This window comes from Apostichopus japonicus, chromosome 15, assembly GCF_037975245.1.
Source record: "Apostichopus japonicus isolate 1M-3 chromosome 15, ASM3797524v1, whole genome shotgun sequence".
Taxonomy (NCBI): Eukaryota; Metazoa; Echinodermata; class Holothuroidea; order Aspidochirotida; family Stichopodidae; genus Apostichopus; species Apostichopus japonicus.
This window is the reverse complement of record NC_092575.1, coordinates 24,089,059-24,112,944: the sequence shown is the minus strand read 5'-3', so window position 1 is coordinate 24,112,944 and position 23,886 is coordinate 24,089,059. Positions and strand designations below refer to the sequence as shown.

The 23,886-nt window shown below is 37.8% G+C and overlaps 1 protein-coding gene across 4 annotated transcripts in view; it reads left to right on the top strand.

Moving 5' to 3' along the window:
• LOC139980528 (unconventional myosin-XVIIIa-like) overlaps positions 1 to 23,886 on the top strand; it is a 161,353-nt gene that overhangs the window by 76,927 nt on the left and 60,540 nt on the right. For all 4 annotated transcript variants that reach the window (XR_011797571.1, XM_071992229.1, XM_071992228.1 and 1 more), the window contains 12 exons: positions 6,862 to 6,990; positions 8,400 to 8,543; positions 8,970 to 9,059; positions 9,973 to 10,092; positions 11,086 to 11,197; positions 12,599 to 12,726; positions 13,027 to 13,181; positions 16,066 to 16,189; positions 18,722 to 18,922; positions 19,730 to 19,840; positions 22,265 to 22,516; positions 23,250 to 23,363. Coding sequence is in view for 3 of the 4 variants with exons in the window: in XM_071992229.1 (XP_071848330.1) it covers positions 6,862 to 6,990; positions 8,400 to 8,543; positions 8,970 to 9,059; positions 9,973 to 10,092; positions 11,086 to 11,197; positions 12,599 to 12,726; positions 13,027 to 13,181; positions 16,066 to 16,189; positions 18,722 to 18,922; positions 19,730 to 19,840; positions 22,265 to 22,516; positions 23,250 to 23,363 (1,680 nt within the window). In the remaining variant the exon portion in view is untranslated. The remainder of the gene's footprint in view (positions 1 to 6,861; positions 6,991 to 8,399; positions 8,544 to 8,969; positions 9,060 to 9,972; positions 10,093 to 11,085; positions 11,198 to 12,598; positions 12,727 to 13,026; positions 13,182 to 16,065; positions 16,190 to 18,721; positions 18,923 to 19,729; positions 19,841 to 22,264; positions 22,517 to 23,249; positions 23,364 to 23,886) is intronic.

Sequence of the window (23,886 nt, the reverse complement as noted above, 5' to 3'; positions counted from 1 at the left end):
ATATCAACAGGCAGTTTCCTACATGCTGTATCTCAGCTTTATTTGTGAGTGCCAATTAGCTTTATCAGAAATCACTGCTGATAGTGTAACTCCACACTAGTTAGTACACTTTGGGATGTGTGTCTATATTTTTGTGAGTGAGGACCTGATATGAGTGCAATAGTTTATAACTGTATTTTCCCTTTGGTGCATGTGATGATGGACTCTGCCTTCAAAGTTCTTAAAGGAAGCTTAATTATCAATGTTATCAGTGGGTTTTGTGTGTAGACTGCTTTTGTTCTTCAATGGAGCTCCTACAGAGAGTTCACAGATATTTTGTATTTCAAATAGCTCTGGATAACGGTACCGATGTCGGAAGTTATCTCTGTCATATTTGAATTTCGTGTCGGTTGACATTCCAGGCTGGATGTGTAGTACGTCTTTGTTTATATCGGAATCTTGAAGTCAAGGAAAAAATTAATCTGCCTCTTTTGAAATTTCCTTAATTTGGATGATTTTTGAAGTGGTGTGATTTTATTTCTCTTTTTGCCTTCATATATATACATCTGTTGGAAGCGAATGAGCTCTGTTTCTGAATCTTTTCTGTGGATTATATGACCATGTTGGTCCTCCATAGCTGTTTGTTTTGATTTATTTTGTTTTAACTATTTTGTTTTGAGTTTAAACCTTATCTCTCCCTAGTTGACCTGTTCTGGGTGTTTCTACTTCAGCGTGTGATAAATTTGTGTATTGCTTAACTTTTTAGGTTCTGTTGCACTTGTTGAGCATGTGTGCGTGCATGTGTTTACAATCGGACATTAATTTCCACATCATTTGATCTTTGATATTGTGTCTGATGATGTTTAGGAATTCCTACTTTTTTGGAATGTATCGTACATGTGTTGAGTTGGTATGATGCCACCAGTTCACAAAGAACTTTCTGAACCTTGATCGTAGAATTTTTGGATTTGGGGGGCTGAGGGAGATGGGGAATGGGGGCGGGGAGTAGGTGCAAGTAGGGTTTATGAGGAGGAAAGAGAAAGGAACGTGAAGGAATGAAAGTTGACATTAACCAATGTAATGTCACACTAGTACAGTATCAAACCCTATGGTCCAATTGCAGTTGTTGGCAAAATTTCTTGAAGAAAATGTAATAGTGTCTTGTTATTTACAGGGTGATTTCCATGGAAATCTCCAGCAGTCAGATTTGTACATCATGTCTGTGCTCTGCATTTGTACACTGACCATCCTAACCTGGCTTTTACTTCACAACATAGTATTGTAAAGCCTATACCTCCATCGGGAGGGAAATTCACAAATGGTCTAATATCCTTTTCATTGGTTTTAACATCCTGATAAAGTTATTTATTGGGCTGGATAGGACTGAATAGGAAACTGGTTTTTCCTTATGGTGTAACATTTTATGTGTCTGAAGTGAATACATTGAACAAATGACTTAAGCACCTGATAAGAAATACTATTTTCTTTTCCTTTGTTTTTATCAGTGGATATGTCGAAATGAGTTTCAACAGGAATGAGTTGATATCAATGTCTGTAGACACATCAAATATTAATCTGTCCTCTGTGTCAGTTCAGTCTTGAAATGGCTGATTTTGACAGAATAAATATTCCACTCTAAAAATATTTGTTTAAGAAAAATTGATATTTATGAATTATTATAAATATTTCCATTCAGAGGTCAAGTTAGTGTCAAAGTAAATTTCTGTCCTGAGATTTGACTTTTTCTTTTTCTCTTTTACCAAACTTTGAGGTACTCCTCAAAGCTTCATTAGCTGTCTTTGTGGTGTATATAAGAAAGATATTGATATTGTCATATTGTTGTGACCTTTGACCTATTAGCTTTGATTGGTTAACTCAATATTGAATAAACAAGTGTCAATTACCAGTATTTATCCTCAGGTGGAAGGATTGTTAGCTTTTATTCCATGGATAGGTAGGCAAGGAGAGAGAGAGAATTTAAGAAAGAAAAAAATCTTGTCATTTCGTGATTCAATTCTTGGGGATGGCAGGTGACATCAATGATATAGTTCGGGTGCTCCCTCAATTCTCTTGGGTTTTCTGTGACTTCTGAAACTTCTGAGTTCTTTGCAGGGTTATAAAAAGGTTACATGTTTAAAGGAGCATATCTTGAATCGAATCGAATCGGAAAAACAATTGATGTTACGTATAATTATTGAGTAAATATCTTCAGTTTGTAGGATTGAGATGATAATTTAAGATACTTGATGTGTGTTTTCACATTGCAGAAGTGTGATATGTGTTTTAATGTTGCAGAAGTGGTTATTACAAGAGTCACAGACTCATACCTGAAAACACGAAAACTAAACATTTTTCACGTACCAGCTTGGTCTAGAAGAGTACTCACAAAATGTGAAATTTGTATCAAATTTTATGAGATCAAATACTGCACCATATTTCTTTTTCAATTAGCCAAGCCTACATTTTTTTCAGTGATGATGGTCTATATGCTTTGAGGTTGATTTCTTTATGTACTGTAGTTTAGCAGGTCCGTTATCTCAAATGGGTTAAATACAATTTATTCCTTTCGTTAGTCAATTCATCCCTCCTTTTCAGTAATGTTGGTCTATATGACAGAGGTTTTATTTCGATGCACATGAGTTTTATTACGAGTTTTGTATCTTTGAGATTTAACCATCTGTGATGTCTTGTTCAAATCCTCGTGTTCTTTTAATAAGTCTAAACAGTACTGTAGGACAGTGATGATGGTCTGTCTAGTATTGGGTTATTATGAAGTATAGTTTCGGTGCAAAGGTACCCTATTCCTTCGTTTGGTCAAGGTAGAATTTCCATTCAATGATCATGACGGCCAGGATCAGCAACCAATGAGTTGCGGCCCAACGTTTGGGTTGAAAACGATTTTTGATTGGTCGGTGGCGCAGTGCGGATCTCAGGATTGCATTTTTGCAACTTCAGACCAAGATTGACTAACTTGGCAATGAAGCAGAGACAAGTCAGACAACCATGACATAGGCTACCATGTATCTCATAGGCTCTTTAACGATAAATTTAAAGGGGAAGATGTGTTGATCGTATTGTCACAGCCAAATGCCCAAATTTTGACTGGGTCCTGGCCTAAAATGGTTGCAGATCGCTGGTCTACAGCTTATGGCACTTAGGTTGTTTTGACCTTTTAATTTCTTCCATAGTTTAGCTAAGCAGTGATCTTTAGTTAAGGGCATTGTATTCCTTTAAGTAGTCAAGCTGAGCATTCCTGTTAAGAGTTTATGGTTTACAGTTTATGGCAGTGAGGTTTGAGGTATATTTCCTCACAGTATGTTACAACTAAGTAATGACCTGTGGTATGATATGTGCACTGTATTCCTTTAATTAGTAAAGCTTTGGCATTCCCTGTTTAGTGTTGATGGTATACGGTGTATTGACAGTGAGGTTATAAAGAGGTTGGATTATTTCTTGTAGGTTAATGAGATTCTAAGCATGGCCTGCAGTGCTGTACCCCTTCATATATATGTCATTGCAGTGTGTGTACATCGTTTGTGAATGACTGTTATCCCTGGAGACTGGCTGACTTCTAAAGATGTCTATGATTGGTCTAGTGTTTCCCATTTGGTGTCAGGTATTTGAGTGAATTGCACATCTCAAACTGAACTGGACAATAAAAAACTGGAGAATATATATTGCTATGGCAACCACCAGTTAACGTTGGAACTTGAGAGGATCATTGGTTATGGAAAAAGTTGAAAAATTTCAATCTCTGGTGGGTAGGGATTGGTTTCAAATCAATACAATGGTTTTAAACTGTTAAATGAAAGAGAAATCGGAGCCAGAGGTGTTTTGAAATATTTACTTGAATGGATAAAATATTCGGGCAGTAAGAAAACAAGAAAAAGGTCAAAAATGTCATATTTCGTGCTGGTCAAGAAGCAGGATTCGAATCAGTTGGAGATGAAGCTCGTGGAAGAAGAGCCGAAGATTGTAAAAGAGAGGAGCGAGGAGGTAAGGAGATAAAGTAGATAATAATAATACGGTGAAGATGATCATCTGATGTTTTGACGAAATGTCAACAGTATTGATATTTGTGAAGGTTTCGTCATTAGATAGCTCACAGTGTGTTTGGTGACCAATGGGAAACACTTTGCATGTTTAATAACTAAACTTGATTGGATGATAGTAGATTTGTGTTTGGTGTCATTTCTTGGATTTTTGGTACTTTAAGATATAAACTTGGCCAATGTTGAGTACATCGACTAACGTTAAATCCAGGTTTTAAGGTGAAATTAATCATTTGCGGACTATTAATATTAATAATGCGGAAGGACTTCATGACGGTTTATCTGCTATCCTACAAGTATTATTATTATTGCTTAGGTCACCGGTCATATTTCTTTTGCCTTAGTAATAAAATGTGTACATCGGGAACAACATGGACTTTAATTAACGGTCCAAAGGGTTACTTTTAATTCCTCACTCACTCAACTTTTAGTTAGAAATAGTAGGGGTTGGGTAAAGCAGCTAAGGGTTTAGTGGGAGGCCCACTTTTCTGTGATGAGTACCACATATATCTATGTAAATACAATATAGTGAGTAAACAGTATGCAGCATTGTCAGGTATGGGTGGGTGCATGTGTGTGTTTAAAATCTAAATTTCATTTTACATTTTGACATGTTTCATATGCTGTGGGAGGAGGGGATGTGATGGTGTTCACTAACAAGTAAAGCATTTCCATCACACACAGTACAGTATGTCTCCATGATTGTACTTTACTGCTTTTCAGACCTTGTGAGTCACGAGATTATCCGTGGACCTTCTAATGTACAGTTCTCAGTCAAATATCAAGTTACTTTGCAATGACGAACTATTTAAATTAATTAGATTACAATGTGATAGATTTCTGACATCCATTGTTTCAGCACTTATTATGCGTGCATGTTGTAATCAACACTTAATCGACCAATGGTCTGCAGCGATGAGCGACCTATGACGTACTCTGCACCATGTTGTATTGTGTCCTGCCAAACCTTTCCAGAAAACCTTTCAGGCTTGCTGTGCTACAGTATGTATTCTGCATTAATTCTAGCAGAGTCATATACAGATGTGTACATTTAGGGCAGCAGTTATTTTATCCTGCAGTACATAGCTGGCTACAGCTGTATTGGCCTGTACCTTTGGGAAATGTTTGTAGCCTCTTGTTGGTATGTTTCATATCAAAGGCATCTCATATACTCTGTGATTGGTCTGATACATGAAACAGATAACTTAATTGGAAAGCTGACCAAAATGCAATACATTCCCATTGTGGGGGAGGATGAGATGTTGATTTATACAATGATAAAGAGAATAAGATGGTTTGTGGTATGAAAATGTCAGTATATACATGTATTTGTTAAGAGGCCATCTTTTAACAGAATATACTTTATCACCAAGACAGAGAGTTAATTATATCTGTATAGTATCTTGATACCTTATAATGTACAGTACATCCCATTTTCCATCAGCCCCAACCCCTCCTTTCCTCCCTCTCCCACAAAGATAAAGCCCCAATCCCCCTCCCCTCCCCTCTCCCCTCCCCCTCCCTTTGCCACCCTAACCCACACAGATAAATCTACTTTCCTTGTACACTGCTCAGTTTGTATGTGCAGTAACTTAATTCTCTTCAGGTTTTTTTGTATTTCCCGTTGAAACTATCGGTAAAGATTTGTGTCCCTGTTTTAGCGGCCCTTACTGTATTTATGTAGATTCTATGTACCTGGCTTCATCAGTCTCTTAGCAGTTTCTTTGTTTCAGTTTCTGTTGAGGCTGGACAGGGAATTTGTTGTTGGGACTAAATTCCTCTGTCCTATCAGACAGTCAGAGCTAAAATTAATTGGTGACTGGCTAGTGGGTTATACCATGGAGGTAAAAACAGAGTTTTACCTCCATGGTTTTACTACTGTACCATGTGACTTAGTAATTTATTATTGCATGTTGTACAGGGAACATCGGCCCAGCATTTGGTATATAGGTTAAAGCAGGGAGTCCATAACAGCTCCCTGGTTAAAGTAAATTTGTTGCTTTCTGTACATAGAGTTAATAACTTCACTACATGCTGCTTACAGTACTTATTGCTGTACAAGTTTATCAAACTTCATGTAGCACCAACTGTACAACTTAACACAGTACTTTACATTTAGTGTTGGTTGATGACAGGTGTATGGTCATCTGATTAAACAACAGTTTATATGAGTAAATAGTTTGGTAGAGTGTTGTCTGTGAATTTTAAAGGAGTTAGTTTTGGTTGATGACAGGTGTATGGTCATCTGTTTAAACAACAGTTTATAATTAGTTTGGTACAGTAGAATGTGTTTGTGAATATTACAGCAGTTGACCACTCATAATATTGACTGAAACCAAGATTGATGATCTGAAATATCCTTGTTAATAATTGAGCATAAAGCACTGTTGTATATCATGTAATATTTATTTTTAATTTGCAACAGACTGTGAATATTTCATTATCTCTGGATAAATTTGCTGTGTCGGTCGTGTTTCTCTGAGAGAGTACACAAAGTTTAATGTTCAACCCTTTTAAGATCATAAACCGAGATCGTAGTACCGATTATGATGTAATTATTAAGAGTATGCAGTAAAGTTCATTTTTGAACCATACATTGTTAAAATGATAAACAAATTACATTGTGGATGAGGCAGAAAGTTTAGAGCACAGGGAGGTAGGAGTAGGGTGGGGGGGGGAGATGCTGGGAGGTAGGAATTGGGAGGGGGGAGATGCAGGATATTTGAAAAGGGGTACAAATAACAAATGGAATGGAATGAGCCCCCAGGCTGATGTTGCTAATAATTTATACATAATTCTATTATTGTTTTGCCCCTTTGACTTCTTGTAGATCTTCTTCAGGCCGGGCTGTTTGATTCAGTTGGAAGACCAGCGAGATGACAAGTTGACCAGTACCGTGGTTAAGTTCCAGGCTCACATCAGGGGTTATCTGGCAAGAAAGAATTTCAAAACTCGACAGGTAAGGGAACTTGTACAACCGTACATTACTGTGCAATTCTTTTAAATACCTACCCTTCCTCTGAAGGTTGTGTAATTTATGCTACAAATTCACAAATAATTTTTTTTTTAGGCTTTTCATTTTGCACAAATTTGAAGAATAAAATTGTACTCAATCTGGTGAGGGCTTTTAATGCTGCCACATTTTGAATTGAGTGGCTCTGTCGTGTCATGTATTGTTTCCCACATAACTGGATAAAGCTTTGATCAACCTAATTAGATCTGTGAAGTTAAAAAAACAATTTTGCTGTTTATTCCAAATTAGAGAGTTATTATAAATGTTTATTCCAGTGAATAAACATTTAATGTGATGTGTTAGTCTTTTCAGATTTGTGAAGTTAAAAAATACATTTAGCTTTTTATTCCAAATTAGAGAGTTATTATAATTGTTTAATTCCAGTGAATAAACATTTAATGTGATCTGTTAGTCTTTTCAGAACTTTTTAATTTATTGTCTCATTCAATCACATTCCATCACTCTTGGTGTGATTTTGTTGGACCTGATTGTGATAGAAACAGTTTCAAGTTTATTTTAATGTTCATTGCTATCTTTAGTATAAATGTAAGAATGGCAATGTATGGGACAGAAATGGTAACTAATAAGTAACTTAACAGCAAATTTGGGTCTGTACTGATACTTAGTAATCTAGTATGGTTGCTGTTACTCACTCTCATGGAATGTGTACAGACATACTGCCATAGGCATAGGAGGCGGGGGGCTGGGGGGCTTCAGCCCCCCAACCAATTTTATTTGAAAACATTCGGGCAATATGCTGAGAAGTTTTCGGACACTACTACTGAGAGAAATATAATTTGCAATGTGTGTTTCAATGGTTAAATTTATATTATTATTATCATGATTATTGTACCGACTTCCCCAATAATTATAACCACTATGGAAGTGTAATAACAGGGCAAACGATTGTATGTTATTGGCATGGGATGTAATAACCAATTCATGCCTACATGATGTGCACAGTAAGATGTTGAACACGCGTGGAGCGCACAAACAATTTTGGTTATATTCTTCGGTCAAGTCGTTACAGCCCCCCCCCCAAATCAAAGTGGTTTCCTAGGCCTATGCATACTGTACTAGGTGTTTAGGGAAATCTAATACAGGCACTAGTATAAGATTAAATACTGGTGCTTGTGTTACAGGCTCTATGTACTCATACTCATACCAATGGTAACTATACTTGTACTTATACTCATGCTGTAGTACTACTGGTAAACTAGTCTGCTTAACTCAGTTCTGTTCTCAGAGGCTCAGTTCCTTCACCAATAGAATCAATTCCTTCTACAGTAGGAAACGCTATCCCAGATGCTTATTTTTTAATTTAATTTATTGATTCTTTATTTTTCTCTTTGCAGGTTCAAAATGTTGCAATCCGGTGTATCCAGAGGAACATACGTAAATACCAGGGAATACGAAACTGGCCGTGGTGGAAGCTAGTCGCTAAGATCCTACCCTTGCTGGATGTCCACAGGACAGAAGAAGAATTAAAAATGAAAAACGTAAGTATGACCTGCATGCATGGGAAAGTTATAGGGATATCACTTCCAAGCTGGCCCACAAAGCTGTCTACCAAAAAGCATAACTACTTATCAGTCCTCGGATGATGCTGGTAGGGGGGGGGGGGGAATGGGGGAAGGGTAAGGGGATAGGGGAGGGAAGGTGTGGTTGACTTTTTTTACTTTGGGATTTAAAGTCCGAGAGTTTTATGCCAGGAGTCAGAAAACTTTCCACCAGAAGAGTCAATGTTGTTTTTTTAGTTGGAATGAAAGTATATGAGATTTATTGTGTCCTTGATTGGAATAGATTTACTCCCCTCATAAATTTGGTACATTCCACAATAATCATAAATTTGGTACGTTCCACCGCTTCACGTCGTCCTGTCATTTGGATCTCCTAATAGAATCTTTTGTCTTATTCATCTGCAGATTGAGGTCGAAGAACTTCGAGCACGGTTAGTCCGAGTGGAACAAGAGAGGAACAATTTGAAACTAAACTGCGATAAACTTGAAGCACGGGTAAGCGGCTGTTATGCTTGTTAACATAAATATTTAAATTCATTGTTGTCGTTCTTGTTCCTTTTCGTATGATCAAATTGTTGTTGTTTTTGTTGTGGTTGACATTGCCACTGCTGCTGTTTTGCTATTTTTTTCTTCCCACGACTGATAATAAATTAAGTTAAAAGAAGATCTTTCTAAGTAAGTTTACATTTAAGCAGTTGAAAAGAGGAACGTTAGTTCATTTGGTTAGGCAGGGCATTTCAAGAGCTGGCAGTCGTTGCTGAGGTCAAAGGTCAGAACAACCAGAATGAGAGAAATTGTTATAGTTTCCAGATGCTCGACCTAACATAGATCATAACCCTTTTCGACCCAATACAAGGCTCTACCCTTCAAAAAATTGTGAGGATATGCATTAAAGGCCATCGAAGGTATGGGTAGGGCATGGGTAGGACATGGGTACAGAGGTCAGAGGGAACAGCCAGAGAGTCGGGGTAAGTTCGCAACCAAAAAGTTTTCCTTCAAGGCATTGAAGACTTGCCCCAAACCGCATGCTGCCATCTGAAAAAGTTCACATTCTGTTGCTTGCAAGTGACGTTTTGTTTGTGTTGCTACAAAATGCAGACAGAAATGAAACGTGATACCTTGTTATCTTTAGCTGGATCTGAGATTTCCATCGCTGTATCGTTTATACACCGTGCTGTGGGTATTGAACGCAGCTGTATGTACTGACTGTACACTAGTGTCTAAGTACCGATGGTAGCAAGCTGTGTGTGTATTTTCTGGGATCGATGGTGGTGTTTAACACTTCTGTTACACCTCGTTCGAAACTAGGTCAGATTACCGGCATTAGACGTTTCTTTTTGTGCAAGTCTTCAATGCCTTTAAATCATCTTAGGCAGCTTGCTAGTATTTAACCTTCTTTCGCTCACAGATGTCAGAACTGACCACAGATCTGTCAGAGGAACACGACACAGCAACCAACGTTACTGAAATGTTAGAGGCGGAGACTGCAGAAAGGCTCAGACTAGAGAAAGAATTAAAAGATTTAAAGGTAAAGAGAAGACAAACAAGAAAGCATCCATTTCCTTTTTATTTAATGGATATGAAATTTTTAAGCAGATGGATAAAAGAGATCAAAAGTTTCAGTTTTTCTGAAAATTGATGGTTCTCTGAGAATTGGTTACAAGGTACTTTTCATTGGTTATTTGCTCAGCGGGCTTTTTGTTCATAATCCGTTTTTAGTTATGCTTATTTGAGTATTGCAATTTATTGTTTGTTTGTGGTTGAATCTTTACTACAACTGCTGTTTCACTCACATCATTTCACATACTCTTTCATATTAAACATGTTTTTTTTTTTTTGTTCCGGGGGGGGGGGAGGATAAATTGTTCAAGTTTGATCAATTTTAGCGACTGTTTGAGAAAAAAATTCTGTCGAGTATCGTCCAAGCAATTGCCCACTTACAGTATAAAGGAAAATCATAAGTTTATATCCTATACGTTCAAACGGTTTCGTTCATACGACTGATCCTGTTTCGTTGATAATTTACAGTTTCATATATGGTTTGAATCTTTGCTACTGTTTAGCACTATTCCATATGAAAGCAAATTTTATAGAAATAATTTGAAGACAAAAATGTTAACTTTGAAGTGATATAGTCATTCACTACTTTCAGTGTAGGTTACCTTTTAGTATCACTTTTAGTTACTTGAGAAATTCCCAACAAAGATTGTGAGACTCACTAACAAACGTGACAAAGGATATATCCAGCCTAGAGAGTGATTTGCAAATGAGGTGAGGCTCGGTTATAGCAACATTGGCGGCGTGCCAGTCATTGCAAAAACATCAGTTGATGTTTAATTTGAAGACTAGACTCTCTCTCTAGGTGTTAGAGATCAGTTGCGAGACAAATCCAATTAAAGAAATGACATCGTCTTTGCTACACATGTTCACAGTTGCATATAAGTAGTGGGGGCCTCTGTGCCAGCAGAAGATTTTAATTGAGTGCACCTCGTTAATAATGCCTCCTCTTCCTCTCATCTAGGCCTCTCATCAAAATCTGAAACGAAAAGCAGAGCAGTTGGACATGGAGGTGATAGAATCCAGAATGATGAGGTCATCGTTCATCGACGGCGACACCAGTACGGAGGAGGAAGGTATGTTGATGATGACGATGATGAAGATGATGATGATGATGATGATGATGATGATGATGATGATGATGATGATGATGATGATGATGATGATGATGATGATGATGATGATGATGATGATGATGATGATGATGATGATGATGATGATGATGATGATGCGGGGGTTGGGGGGGGGGGTGATTGAGTGGTATAATGGTGGGCAGAATGAGAGATGGGCTTGTGTCAAGTAATGAGAGTATAATATTTGTTACAAAAAATTGTTGACTGAAGAATCAAGACACCAATTCGAATTGGGGTGCTTCTCTTTGGACAAGAAATCAAGCCGGCACAAATGCTAAGAAAACAAAACAAGAGGACTGGACAGCTGAGTCAGAAGAGGACAAACTTTGTATCCTTGAGGTGACTGGATCAAACTTTGTATCCTTGAGGTGACTGGATCAAACTTTGTATCCTTGAGGTGACTGGATCAAACTTTGTATCCTTGAGGTGACTGGATCAAACTTTGTATCCTTGAGGTGACTGGATCAAACTTTGTATCCTTGAGGTGACTGGATCAAATTTTGTATCCTTTGAGGTGACTGGATCAAATCGTTTCATAATCAATGGTTTCTATTCTCTCTCTTAAGAGGTTCAGTCTAGTTTGGTGAATTCCGATCATTATGAAGCGGGCAGAAGTTCAACTCTGAACCGCTATGAAATGTTACGATCATGAATGAATGGCAACTTATCTCATGCCTTCTCTCTTCGATGAGTGTTCAGAGAATTGCAAGGCGGGCATGTGATTGTGAAACCCACTGTTGCTCCCCACACCACCACATAAAATCCCCCATCTGGCAGGCAAGAGTGCAACTCACAATCCCACTAAATACTGAGGGAGGTGAACGCCCCCCCCCCACCCCTCCACAATGATCATAACTGCAGTGCAGCTATCGCTATATGGAAAGAAGAATCAAACCCCATTGTTTCCCAATTTGCAAACCAGACATACCATATCCATGGAAGATTGTGCTGAACAATGTTTACACATCAGTGATATTAAATACGACAAGCTAACCTGGTATCTTAGTGTTTTTTTTAAACCGGGAACCTAACGTTTGTAGGGCGGACACTTTAATCATTACACCATGCCTGAGTTAATAATACCTACGTCATAGAAGAATATGTAGTCCTATTTTGTATGATTTAGTTTGATTGCAAAATGTTACCTTTGTAGTACGTATTTTGGATATTTCCGACACATTTCTCAGCAATCTAATTCTTAAACTATGAAGTGGGCATCCATCAGTTCAAAGCATATACGTATGGTTGAGAGGAAGAGGGGGACCAGAGAGTCATTCCGTCAATAATTTGGCACAATATACATAGATTCATTTGTCATTCTTCATTCCTGCTTCATTTTATCAGATTCCGTATATAAACACAAATACGACTACTTGAGGAAAGAATCGGAATTAGCAAAGACCAAACTGAAACAGGAACACGAAGAAGAACTGGAGAACCTAGCGAGTGCAAAGAAAGCCGTTGAGAGAAAGGTAAAGGGTCAAAGTTAGGATGTCACTTTGCTGTCTGTAACCTCCAATTTTATCTCCCCCCCCAGTACCGCCCTTCCCACCCCAGTGATTCAATTGTAAATTCCTGCCAAACATTGACCTTTTTTTGCTTGTAGCCATTAAGTCCCTGTTAACGAGAACTCCAGTCTAAAAGGATTTGCCCTCAATGTACAAAACTGTTAACCAAGCCACGATAAATATAACAACCGTCTCGGTAAATAAAAGAAGTAAAAAATAAGATGGACTATATCAATCAACTTCTTGCAATGTTTGTGTCATCAGTTGGCCGAGGCTCTGGAGGAGGTCGAGGAACAGAGGAGGCAGGCGGTCTCGATGAAGAGAAAGTCGGTGAAGTTAAACGGGGAGACTCAAGACATCAGGAGACATCTGGAGACGCAACAGTCCAGGAATTCGGACCTGGAGAAAAAGCAAAGAAAGTAAGACATTTTCTCCACTTCGAAAAATTTGAGCGAGAAAAACGGTTACAGAAAATTCTGACATTGATGTCAATAGTACCTTCCCCTTGTTGTTTAATCTCTCTCTTGTCTTTCATGTAATTTCTTGTTATGTTGATACATTTGACAAATGATCAAATTTGGTTAAATTAATAAGTAAGGATTTATATCATCACTGAATGTACCAAAACTCAAATCGGATTTCTGACGACTCATTAATTTTTCGAGATAATGAATTTCCTCATCCTCAGGTGAGGTTATCGGCACAAGACACTTTCCGCTTAAGGGATTTATTTGTTCAATCATTCGTTCAAAAATGATATCTGCACAATGGTAAACTATGCATAAATTGTGATTAGGCTGTGTACAGCTGCCTCATGCACATTGTGGCAGTGATGGATTAACACCCTCTTTAGCCCTAAGCTTCCCTCCCCCTTCCCCCCCCCCAAAAAAAAAATAAAATAGGAAAAGAAATGAAGGCTGTACAGCTTCTTCTTGCACATTGTGGCAGTGATGGATTAACACCCTCTTTAGCCCAAAGCTTCCCTCCCCCTTCCCCCCCCCCCCCCAAAAAAAAAAAATAAAAGAGGAAAAGAAATGAAGGCTGTACAGCTTCTTCTTGCACATTGTGGCAGTGATGGATTAACACCCTCTTTAGCCCTAAGCTTCCCTCCCCTCCCCCCCCCAAAAAAAAAATAAAAGAGGAAAAGAAATGAAGGCTGTACAGCTTCTTCTTGCACAATGTGGCAGTGATGGATTAAAACCCAATTTAGCCCTAAGCTTCCCTCCCCTCCCCCCCAAAAAAAAATAAAAGAGGAAAAGAAATGAAGGCTGTACAGCTTCTTCTTGCACATTGTGGCAGTGATGGATTAAAACCCAATTTAGCCCTAAGCTTCCCTGTCCCCCCTCCCCCCCCCCACACAAAAAAGGAAGTATCATCAATGAATAATCTGTCATGTATATTTCAACGTTTAAAAATCTTATTTTTCTTTGTGTGTGTGTATGTGTCGTGCAAAATTTACTCCTGTGTTTTAGATTCGGCTTGGAAGTGAATCGGTGAGCAGCTTCTGAAAACAGTATGATCACCATTACCATTTCAGTTATCTGTGAACTGTGTGTGAAGTTTTTTCCCCTTTCCTCCATTGACATACATTACACATACAGAAACCCACATGTGTGTGTGTGCATTACTTGTCATGTCAGGGAGTTTGCCCTGACGACAGCATTTTGTATTGAATCATGAGAATTATTTCTTCACCTGTGAAACAGATCAACTTTCATTTCAGATATTAATCAAGAAGTTTGTTTCTATGTGAATCAGCGTTCATTTTGGTTTGCATGTTATATTAACTAATTTCATGAAATTGTCTTGGTTTAACCAATAAATGGACATGCTAGTTACACTTGCTTGAAAATTTAAGTTCCAAGTGACAATTGAAAAGGCAACATAAATGTACCTGCTGCCCTCTATTTTCAGCAATTTGATGGTTTCCAAAATTTGGAAGGTTATGATGTAAAAAGATCTAGATTTCATTAAGAAGCTCAGTTTATCGTGCAAACTAAATGATTATATTCAGTTCTTGGCAATTTTATTACAAAATTTGAAAGATATGTGTAATCACAAAATTTTTATGAACTTTCAGTAACATAGTCTTGGCACTAAGGGTTCTGTATAATATTCATCACATTTCCTAATACATATTTGTCATTTATGAACAAAATACATGCATGAAGTCCACACAGAGCATTTCAAACATTGTCTACCTTATATATCAAGATGAACTATTTTTGAGGGGGATGTCTTCAATCTTTGACACCTTACACGATATTGTCTGATATTTGAAACTCATTGTCAGGTATTCAGTGTGTGTGAGTACATATCTCGCAGCTGGTCTTGCTGAAATGTATTGAAATATTGTACTCCATGTTATCTTTTGAGAAATGTTCTGTACCTTATAATAACATACTGAACATACTGTCAATTAATTGAGTATGCCTAATAGCTGAATCTTTTCTTGATGAGCATATCTCACAGTATGTATTGGAATACATACTTCACCCGATATCTTACATAATATTACAGTACTTTGCATTATACCTAACAGTAATTCCTTGTTGAACATACAACTAACTCCACAGTATACCTTGGTGTAGGTGGGTCGACCTACCCCTATGATAGTGAGTAGTAGTGGAAATATCTCGCAGTGCACCCAATTGTACATTTTACGCAATATTATGTGTCATTGTCTCAATGCTATCTGCAAGTGTGGGTGTTGAATAGGACTGCATGGTTCAATGAATTTTACACCCATGCACAAAATACTAAGCTTTATAATACAAATTCCGACAAAACCATGTGTGCCATTTACCAGTTTGTTGTCCCAAAGCATAGTCACCACCATTTTAAGTTTGATCAACTTAAGGATTCTTTGTTCAATTACCAAGTAGGGTAGGTATTAGATATCGACCAGCTTCTAGTACTCGCAATCTCGTGTGGATTACTTCAGATTAAGGAGAAGTTTTAAGCAAAACAAGAAAACAGGTCTGATTTTGATCTGATTTTATAAACCCACAAGCAATGTTGTATGTATTTTAGATCCTCCTGTAAGCAGGAACTTGTGAAGAAGCCATCATTGGCTTATCAAAGCCACAAGCTGACCGAAGTCAGTTACTTGGATTCATATTTAACGTCAATGATTATGAATTGTCAATTGTCAACAACTCTGTAACTGGATGACATACAGTACATTAATCTTGGAGTGACTCGAACTCGGGACCTTATGATTGAAAGGCACCGATGTTAGTCACTGAGCTAACACTCCTGTTAACACTCCTGTTGTCAACTTCTATCCGGCTTCCTCGACAGGTTTGACACCGAGCTACACAAGTTCCAGTCGGAAGCATCTACGGAGAGAATAGCCAAGGAGAGGATGCAGAGAGAGAAGGACCAGATGCAATCGGAGATTAACAGACTTTTAGCAGAGTTAGAGGTGAGGATTCATGAATGTGTTTTAAATACGGGAAAAGAGTGGAAAAAGATCCAAGCTGTGAAATATTTTCATCAAAAGTCAGAAACGAGATTAACAGACTTTTAGCAGAGTTAGAGGTGAGAATTCATGAATGTGTTTTAAATAAGCGAAAAGAGTGGAGGACAAAGATCCAAGCTGTGAAATATTTTCATCAAAAGTCAAAAAAACGTTTTGTTTCACAACTGTTCCACACATGTCAACAAATTATTACATTAGTTTGTTTCATTTCTGCCTAAAATTCTAAGTGAATATTTTGGCCTAAAAAGGTGAGAAACCTGAAACAGGAAAAAAACATTGTTGAAATTCTCCTAAATGTACCCAGAGACTGTCACGGTGTAAACTGCTTTCGAAAGATGAAGACCCTGCTGCAGAATGTCTGGCTTCTTAGTGGTAGATTCAGAAGGAAGAGGGCAGCGGTGCCCTTTGAGAAGGTTATTGAGGGGGGGGGGGGGGGTAGGGGTGCAAGAAAGTTACCAGTTCTTAGGCTAGGGTAGATTTGTGTTTGTATGCATAGAAAACGTCTGAGTATTGTCATTTGTCAGACAAAACGGTTCATTTAATCGCACGAATAGGTATCACAAAGATTTTTCTACAATGTTCAGTAGAACAGTACACTGAACATGTTGCTATATCCCATACATATATAATATTACTTTAGAGGGGATTTGAATTGCATTACTGTTACCAGTCTGTATAGCTAGTCTGGCTTACGGACGCCCACACACGTATCATTGTACTGCTAATTACACTCTCTGCTGTTTTCTAATCAGCTTTGACGATAATATTATTCATTACCTCCCTATCAATCTGTTTTCCATGTTCAAACAGACCCAGCTGTTTTATCGTCATAAATATTCATGCTAAACAGTTCTTTGACGCTGCAGTTTTAATGCCAATCAGTTTTGTATTGTAGTGTATTGAATTTGGTATGATGGGATTGTCCCAAAACTCAACCATTGATAGGAAGATAAGATAAACTAAAATCACAATCTGTAACTTCGGGTCCACGAAAAATCGTACCAGGAATTGTGAAATTTGGCATAAGAGGGTGATTCTGTCAACTGAAGTTGATTGTGCAATGAAAGTGCTGGAAATTATCTGCATATATTTGTCAAAATCACATTGTGATAGTATTGTGTATGATGAAGATGAAAATATTTTGTGAAGGCATCTGGCAACAGAAGGGTGAATGATATCTTTAGGGTAATTCACCTGAAATTGTTTTTGTTTAGCTTAATAATTATCAACCCTCTCTCAATCAGAGAAGAATTTTTTTTTTTTTTACAAAGTCCAGGGTTAAAAAAAATGCTTAGGAAGAATGTTTCATGTTTTGGTTCCCTCAGAGCCATACGTAAAACCCAAAATAAAATCGCAAGAAATGCATCTCTTTTATCCTATGAGGGGGAATTTTGTGGCAGTAACTGCATGTTGCTTTGTATATGCCACTGTTAAGAGAGAATACCATCTCTGAGAAATATTTTTTTACTATACAAGGCCAGTGTTATAGGTATAAGTATTTTGGTCATTCCATGGGGCGAAGTGAATTATCATTTATGAGTGGTCAGAATATCAAAATCAGCTATCCTTAAAGTTTACATATAATAGAAGGTATCATATCTGAAGTGCAATTTTAGGGTTCTACTATAAAATCAGCATTTGTTCCTTTGATGGCCTCAGGGAAAGTTTGACTTATTTCAGCAAGATATTTATTTATTCAACACAATCCACTCATCAGGTTAATCTTGGTTAAGCAAAAATCAATAATCAGTAATCAATCAATAATCAGGTTAATATTAAAATCAGTCCATGCCCATTGTCTGCTGGTTAAAGTAAAGATACCCTCTCCCTGATAAGCTCTGTTAATAACAAAACAGTCTCATAAAAAAAAAAAAAAAATTATAACAGATAACTGGAACTGGTTGGATTGACATTTTATACCTAGGTTGCATACTAAATGTGATGTATGTATACTGTATTTATGGTAACCACTGGATTGATGTATAGTGCTTACTTTGTCAAATAAACTTCATTGAACAACTGCACAGAGAGACATTTCCTTGTCTTCCCACACTCTAAAGCAGTTGTTGGGATTCTTTTTGTTTGGGTGAGCTGTTACTAATCTCAATGGCATGAATTTTTGTCCTGTATACCTGTGACCTTCCTATAGACAGATTGAATAAGAGAATTCCAATTAAAAGAAGAATAGAAAGTACTATCTTTGCAGTAGGTGGGGAAATCCTTTGATGTCACTTCCGAAGAAGAAATGATCATTTTGTGCGAGGGTGCCGAGGCGTGACAACACCCAAAATAGTCGACGAAATTTGCTTAGTTTAAAAGTGCAGTCGACCGTGTCAAAGTTCAATAGTGTGCAGATTGGTAGATTGTCTGTCTGTACACTTCTAGTATTGTGTAAAGGGTAAATTGTTCCATAGCAGTGCTTTTTATCTTTCCTCCATGAGTGTCTGTACGTTTTAAATGGTCTCTCGCCCGCAGGAAGTCCAAAGCGAAGTGAAATTTAAGGAGGATAGGATCGAACAGCAGAAGGAAGAATTGGAAGAAATGAGTTCCCATGGCAACAAAGAAGTAGTGGAGATTACCACCATGAAAAGGCAAAAGAGAGAATTGGAGGCAAAGATTGAGGACCTGGAAGAGGAGCTAGATGACCAAGCTGGCCAGATACAACAGTTGACACAGGTTAGTAATGGGGGTGTGTGGGGGTGGGGGTGGGGGTGGGGGTGGGGGAGAGAGATAGGGGTAGGAAGGGGTGCTATAACAACCAAAAAGATTAACAATTAACAGTATGTACATACTAGCTTGAGGACCTGGAGGGGGAGTTCGATGACCAAGCTGGCCAGATACAGCAGTTGACACAGGTCAGTAATGGGGGTGGGGGTGTTAGAGATAGGGGTAGGAAGGGGTGTTATAATGACCAAAAAGATAAACAATTAACAGTATGTAAATACTAGCTTGGCCGCTTCGGTTTCGGATTACTGAGTTTGCATGCCAGACACATGAAAGCAAATGTATGCAGTAGGTTCTTTTCTGAGTCCTTTCGTCCATCTTCAATCCCTGTTCCCTTGGCACTGTTCCACTCCTTCCTGTTGGACAGTGTGACAGATATTACTTTACTCCTCAATGGAGTCAAAGTTATTGAAAGGCTAGAAAAAACAGTCTGTAGGCTTGTTTTAATACAACACTATGTGGATTATTGTACCCATAGGGTATGAAAATGATAATTATTTCTTCCAAGCTGTGAATTTCAAAATTGCTGTAATATTGTGTTCAAGTCTACTGTGCGATTAGCAGAGAGTGTCAAATGATTTGAAAATTAAATATTGTTTGTGAATTAACAGTTATTCATTGCAAAAGACAAGGGATTAGTGTATAGGTTACCACTCTGAAGTTAGGAGGAAAAAAGTACAACATCAGCAAAACTATTCAGAAAATGTCATTTCCGAACCCTTCTTCGGTTATTTATAGATATCTATTTTCTTTATTCAGACTAAACTGAGACTTGAGATGCAGTTGGAGAAAGGAAAACAATCTCTTCAGAAGGATCTGGATGCCAAAGACCAGGAAATGGAGGACGTGAGGATATCAGCACAAAATAAGGTCAGATTTGTCAGAAAAAAAATAAAAAATCAAAGCCAAAAGAAACATAACCTCACCTTCATACCCTTTCCTTAGGCTACAGCACTCTTGAATCATTGGGTTTCGTAGTGTGGTGTAAAAATGAACGCATTAAAGCAGCATTTTGCGTTTGGTCGCGGTTTTCTATTTTTTGACATGTCTACGATTTTTTTACATATATCAATCACAAAACAGCAAACTAAGATGTCAGCCAAGTTTTTCCCTGCCAACATCGTTAATTGGCGAGTAATTAAGGATATTTGCAGAGAATGAGAAAAGTATCCACGACAAAATTCCACATTTAAAATTAATCGCATACAGTACCCCAAACCCACTAGTTTGAATTCAACCAATCAGAGATGCAGGTTTAGTTATGAGCCTTTGCTAAAAATAGATTCAAGACTTTGCGTTGGCACAACCAGGGAGTTGTTATGGAACTCCCTGGTACAACTGCCATATAGCCTGTACACAAATCAAGCTTGGTGTTGGATTACGTATTGGTTTATGACGTTCATAATGTTTAAATATTCATATTATGGGCGAGGTTAATTGGGATCCCAACGGAAAATATCTTGGAAAAAAACAAAGTTGAAAGTTGCAAATTTTTCGACTTTTATGCCACCATTTGAAGTAAGATTAAAATAGATAAGCTAGTTATGTATGTCGTTATGGCATAGTAGAGTCAGTGAGGTTGAGAAATATCATAGAAAAGGACGCAAAATGCTGCTTTAAATCAGGCAAGAATTATGAAAAGCATCATTGATGTTGTAAATTTTCCAACATCTGGAATTTATCTCTTCATGGAACATATGAAGTGTATAGTTAACATTGTGGCTCAAGCTGAGAAAATTAAAAGAGCTTCATTGAAGTGAGTACCATTTTGTAGATTTTTCCAATTCTGAGATATAAAATACAAAACTATCCTTTGAAGTGGAATTGAGAGAGAGATGTTTTGTTTTTATTCACATTCACAAGTTTCATTAAGATGTTTCAAAACTCTCTAACTCTCAAATCCTTTCTTCAGAGTTTTTCCTTATCTGTTAATCGCTTCTAAAATGTTGATCACGTTTCAAGTGCCTCAGTGCCTTTACAAACCTTTCTCTGTCCTGAACCCTCACAGGAATTCAGGGATTCCTGTAAAATCTTCAGTATGTTTATATCGTCTTGGGTAACATGGCAAGATTTTTCTGCTGATAATTCTAATCTGAAATTTGCCCTTCGGCAATGTTCATTTTTAGCTACTGTGAAAAGCTTTTCATGATTTATCTACCTTGTTTCTCTCTGAAAAAGAATCCTTGATGTTGTGTCCATTTATCGAACTTTAAATCATAGAAATTTGGCAAAGTATTCTGCATTTCAGCAAGACAAGATTTTGAGTTGAATTTTGCACTACAATTTGTAGGAATTTTATTTTCTCTCTCAGTAGATGAAATTATTATCAAACATAAGAAATGAAATGGCAAATTTTGGTTTACAAATATCGCACCCACACTTTCTATGAAGTTTAGTTTAACCAGCAATTCTTAACGAGCAAAAGTTGAGTTATATTTACAAATACAAAACATTTATTTTATAGGCTATGATAGCATATCCAATCTTTGTGTTATATATTTATTGTTAAAATATTGATTTTGTAGCCATATTTAGTATATTATGTTGGCTGACAGTGGTCAGTACTTTTATTCAAGAAAGCATGCATTGACTGAGCAACCACATGTCTATAGGTGACTGGAGTACTGTTTAAATAAATTAATAAATAAATAAATAAATGAACTTATAAAGTGCTAAAATCTACGAAGTATTCAATAGCGCTGCACAACCCTAATAGAACACCAACTTGAAAAAATGAGTCTTCAAACAAGACTTGAACTGACTGAGAGTAGGAGAACTCCACACAGATATGGGCAGACCATTCCAGAGCTTGGGCTAGGCTGATGGAAAGACACGGTCGCCATAGGTTTTCAGTTTAGTTCTGGGAACAGTGAGAGTGAGTGTATTGCTAGAACGCAAGGTATAACGAGTATTGACCTGGAAGGACAGATCGTCCGACAAATAGGCGGGTGCCATTCCATGAATGCACTTATACACTAGGAGCAGTACTTTGAACTTAATTCTGAATTCAACAGGCAACAAGTGCAAAGAATGTTTAGTGTGTACAGGCTGATAGAGTGACCCGACATCAAGGAAATCACACTTAGAGAGCTGATTTCAATCAGTTTAAATGCTTAGGATAAGTAGAAGCTATCTTGGAAATTGAAATGTTGATAGTTTGTGTACTTTATTATTGAGTCATAGTAAGGATTCCTCAATAGGCAGCCTATGATTTCATCATGTAGTTGTTTTATATGTATGACTTGCATGTATATAATTTTTTTCCACATCTTTTCTCTTTTTTCAAAACCAAAGGTCAAGCAATTAGAACTTCAGGTGGAGGAAGAATACAGGGACAGACAGACTGCGCAGAGAGAGAAGCGAGAATTGGAGAGACAGCTAGCAGAACTGAGAGACCAGAGGGTGGACGGCGACAAGGAGACGGAGAAGAGGTTACGGAGGGACCTGAAGAGGACAAAGGCTCTATTATACGACACACAGACCACTCTGGAGAAACAACAGGCTGGTGCCCCCAGTCATCTCAAACTAAAGTCACTAAGAAATGATGTAAGAGAAATTGATTTGTTTTAGAGTGCTTTATTATACGACACACAGACCACTCTGGAGAAACAACAGGCTGGTGCCCCCAGTCATCTCAAGCTAAAGTCACTAAGAAATGATGTAAGAGAAATTGATTTGTTTTAGAGTGCTTTATTATACGACACACAGACCACTCTAGAGAAACAACAGGCTGGTGCCCCCAGTCATCTGAAACTAAAATCACTAAGAAATGATGTAAGAGAAATTGATTTGTTTTAGAGTGCTTTATTATACGACACACAGACCACTCTGGAGGAACAACAGGCTGGTGCCCCCAGTCGTCTCAAGCTAAAGTCACTAAGAAATGATGTAAGAGAAATTGATTTGTTTTAGAGTGCTTTATTATACGACACACAGACCACACTGGAGGAACAACAGGCTGGTGCCCCCAGTCGTCTCAAGCTAAAGTCACTAAGAAATGATGTAAGAGAAATTGATTTGTTTTAGAGTGCTTTATTATACGACACACAGACCACACTGGAGGAACAACAGGCTGGTGCCCCCAGTCGTCTCAAGCTAAAGTCACTAAGAAATGATGTAAGAGAAATTTATTTGTTTTGGAGTGAAGGTGAGGGAGGGGTAGGAGGGGGAAGGAATAGGAGGAGAAACTGGTCTGTAGTAGATGCCTGCAACCCTTACCTATAGTCTATAGATCTAGTTACAATTCATATTTATTTCTTATTGTCTGTTTGATTATTAGCTTGAGGACGCCCAACTGTCCACCGCTGCAGCAGTTAAAGCCAGACAGACTGTAGAGAATGAACTTTTAGAAGTACAAGCCAAAGTTGAAGAATTATCCAGAGGCAAAATGGAGGTAAGGAGGAAAATGCCTGGTGTATTTTTATCGATCTGTCTCGTATTTAATTGACTGATAGATGGTCGGATGGAATAATTGATCCGTCGATCGATCAATTAATTATCCATTCCCTCCCTCCAAGCAAAAGAAAGAAACTTAACATAGCATATACATCTCATTCTGTAATTTCTCCATAATTTATTGGTTGTCTCTCTCGTACCACAAGTTTCGTCTTTTTTTTGAGGGGAGGGGCTTTTTCTTCCTTTGTCTCCTTTACCTTTAAAAGGGATGCAGAGTTAAACCTGGATTAATAGAAGATCTATTATCTGGATGTTGGATTATGTGGATTAGATATCTAACTGTTCTTAGTAGTATCATACCACAAAGTGTTGTTGCTTACAGCCCGTTCTCAACAAGGCCCCTTTCTATTAGTTTTGGATACAAAGGCTATCGTTAATGAACAGGAATCTGGAGGTTTTTCTCATATGATTACAACTCACCCCTCACTCCCCTTACCTTTCCTCCTGTGGCCAGGTCCAGA